A 3414-nucleotide genomic window follows, 5' to 3' on the forward strand; every position below is an offset into this window, starting at 1 on the left:
AGAATCTCTCAAAGGAAATATGGCTAGTCATTAAGATCTAACAGACTCTTGGCATCATCCTTAATTACCAGAAAGTGAAAATGATGATTTGCTCTGGGGATAAATGTTTTTTCCTTCATTAGAGGTATTGCAACATCTCCACACAGACACAATAAATAATACCACAGATAATGCAGTAATGGGCTCGCTGAGGGATGTCAGGGCCAGATACTGTCTCCTTATGAGCTCTTATATCTGACCTCAATCAGTAATCAGTGTACCACTTCATGGAAAATATGGGGCAGGTGAGGATTTCTCCGGATCTGTCTTAGGAAACAGTTACACAGAAAAGGCCATCAAAGGGAGTGGAATTCAGAACTGTGTTTCTGCAATAACGTTCAGAAGCAGGCCTTCATCCCTGTGAGCATCAGCATCATGGATGAATGTAGGTGAGATTCCTGCAGTTGTCCATTTTTTGCTTAGACTTTATTTCTTCTGCAATCAACAATGTTTTGTAAAAATCAATATTAATCATTAGGATGGCTTCATTTTTGTCTCCACAGTTTACCTAATCATGTCAGTCATTTCCTTCATCTAAATGAATGTCTATTCCATGGCTCAGGAGTCATCTGAAAATGTCTAATCTGACGACTACCTGTGAGAGGAGAGGTTTTTAACTGTAGGATGACCGCTTTATTTTTATGGACAGCAAAATAAACCAAGTAAGTTTCAGATGAAATATTATCTTTCTAAAACCGAGTTTCAAAAACTCTGTGTGTACAAACTTAAACTGTAATTGTAATTGTTTTAATGGTTTCAGTTGTGAATGATAAAAACTGGAGATGAATTAATTATGTGTACAGTACCTGATTCCTTAGAAAAATGGATAAAGTTCAGAAATTTATAAATTAATGATATGCTTGGGTTCCACAGACTTTTATCCCACGTATATGATATATGTGTAAATCAAGGCCCTTCTATGTGAACAGAATAATAGTGACATTTTCAGAAATATTTTGCCTTCTATCACTATGGTAAAGAAAGTAAAAAATTATCAAAACTAGATGGGTTATGTTAGGGGGAAATGCCTCAGCCACATTCTTTTATAAAGTATAACTATTAAATTTGTATTTTGTTCTTTTAATTTTTGTTTATTTAATTTTTTTATTCATTTGTGTTTTGCCTGCAGGTATGACAGTAAAGTATCACATCCCCTCTAATTGGATTTACAGACAGTTGGAAGCTGTCATGAGGGCTGTGGAAATTGAACTCAGGTTCTCTGGAGTAGCAACCAGTGCTCTTAACTGCTGAGCCATCTCTCCAGCCCTGTATTATTTTTTAAAGATATACTTATGTTACTTTATGTGTATTAATGTTTTGCTCTCATGAATGATAGGGAACACAGGAAAGAAGTGTCATAAATGCCAATAGATGGCATTAGACCAAGAAACACCTTTCCAAAAACAAATTTGTACTTCTTAATACAATATTATAACATGAGGAAAAATGCTGAATTCTAATCAATCATAGATACACTTTTGTCTATAAATGCTCATTTATAAATGTGCAGAGCCCATACTGTATTAAAGTGTGTGCCATGTTGACAGAGATAGAGTTGCATCACACACAGAGTTCCAGCATGAGGAAAGACAAAGTTAAATAAGTATAAAGTTGATATTCTGGATCAATGTTCATGAAGTGTTTCCAGTCAACATGACCACAGTGAGATAAAGTAGTGCTGCCCTTCTTGGGGAAAAAAAGACGTCAAATCAATCGAAAAGGTCAGGATTTGAGAAGACTCTTGAAAACAGTACCGTCTAACCTGATCATTATTCTGTTGTCCAATGAAGTTGTCTCCATGTTGTCTCAGAATAAATCTGTGAAAACCACAGAAGAAGTGGCTCTTCAGATCCTCTTACTTTGCCAGGTTGGGATTGGGACTATAGTGAACATTTTTCTGTTTGTCCATAATTTATCTCCAATCTTGAATGGCTCTCAACAGAGGCCCATACAAGTCATTCTAGCCAACTTAGCTGTGGGCAATGCCTTGATTCTCCTCTTTGCATTTCCAAACAATAAGGCACTTTTTGTTCCAAAGGAGCCCTCAAATGACCTAAAATGTAAACTTGGGTACTTCATTTGGCTGGTGGCTCGAAGCACAAACATGTGCTCCACCTGCTCCCTGAGTACTTACCAGTTTGTCACTCTTGCTCCTGGTACCTGGGGTAGGGTGATGCTCAGTGGAAGAGCCCCCAAATTTGTGAGGTATACTTGTTATAGTTGTTGGCTGTTTAGTGTCTTAAGTAATGCTCACATTCCAATGAAAGTCAGTGGTCCACAGAAAACACACAATGATACCAATTCGAAAAGCAATTGGTTTTGCTCTACCACTGGTTTCAGTGTAGGCACAGTCATCTTGTCATTTGCCCATGATGCAGTGTTCATCAGCATCATTGTCTGGAACAGTGTCTCCATGGTGATTCTCCTGAACAAACACCACCAAAGACTGCAGCATATTCAGTCCCCCAATCAGAAGCTCAGTGTCCATGCTGAGACCAGAGCAGCCCACACCATCCTGATGCTGGTGGTCACATTTGTGACATTTTATCTTCTAGACTGCATTTGTACTTTCCTTCACATTTCTTTTGTGGAATCTCGCCTCTGGTTGAGACGTGTCAAAGAAATTTTGGCTGTAAGCTTCCCCACCTTTTCTCCATTACTATTGATCTTTAGGGATCCTAAGGATCCTTGTTCTCTGCTATTCAGCTGCTGAAAATGACAGTCTAAATGACAAACACCCCTCATAACCTTCCTAACAGCCATCAATATTTTATTTTCTGTGAATGTGTTTAATATCTTTCTTTTTCTTATTTTATTAGATATTTTATTTATTTACATTTCAAATGTTATTCCATTTCCCAGTTACCCCTCAAAAAAACCCTATTCCTTCTCCCCTCTCCCTGCTCACCAACTCACCCTCTCCTGCTTCCTGGCTTTAACTATGTTTAGGCATTGGTCTTGAATTCCTGATCTTTCCAAGACTTTAATCATGAAGGGATGTTAGATTTTGTCAAATGCTGTCTCAGCATCTAATGAAATGATCATATGTTTGTTTTTTGATTTTTTGTTTTTTTTTTTTTTGTTTGTTCATGTAGTGGATTACATTGTTGGATTTCCATATATTGAACTATCCCTGCATCCCTGGGGTGACGCCTACTTGATCATGATGGATGATGGCTTTGATGTATTCTTGGATTTAGTTCATGAGAATATTATTTAGTATTTTTGCAGTGATATTCATAAGGGAAATTTATCCGAAGTTCTCTTTCTTTTTGGGTCTATTTGTGGTTTAGGTATCAGAGTAATTGTGGCTTTATAGAAAGAATTGTGTAGAGTACCTTCTTTTTCTATTTTGTGGAACTGTTTGAGGAGTAT

General features: G+C 37.2%; 1 protein-coding gene across 1 annotated transcript; it reads left to right on the top strand.

Moving 5' to 3' along the window:
* The first annotated feature begins 1430 nt into the window (after positions 1 to 1430).
* On the top strand, positions 1431 to 2836 carry LOC116101782 (vomeronasal type-1 receptor 1-like). The gene has a single exon (XM_031385616.1). It carries the CDS (start codon positions 1838 to 1840, stop codon positions 2750 to 2752), a length of 915 nt encoding a protein of 304 aa, XP_031241476.1. The 5' UTR covers positions 1431 to 1837; the 3' UTR covers positions 2753 to 2836.
* The last annotated feature ends 578 nt before the right edge of the window (positions 2837 to 3414 follow it).

This window comes from Mastomys coucha, unplaced genomic scaffold (assembly GCF_008632895.1).
Source record: "Mastomys coucha isolate ucsf_1 unplaced genomic scaffold, UCSF_Mcou_1 pScaffold21, whole genome shotgun sequence".
Lineage (NCBI taxonomy): Eukaryota > Metazoa > Chordata > Mammalia > Rodentia > Muridae > Mastomys > Mastomys coucha.

Excerpts from the sequence above, each read along its gene's own strand:
- LOC116101782 (XM_031385616.1), top strand. The coding sequence starts at position 1,838 with ATGTTGTCTCAGAATAAATCTGTGAAAACCACAGAAGAAGTGGCTCTT.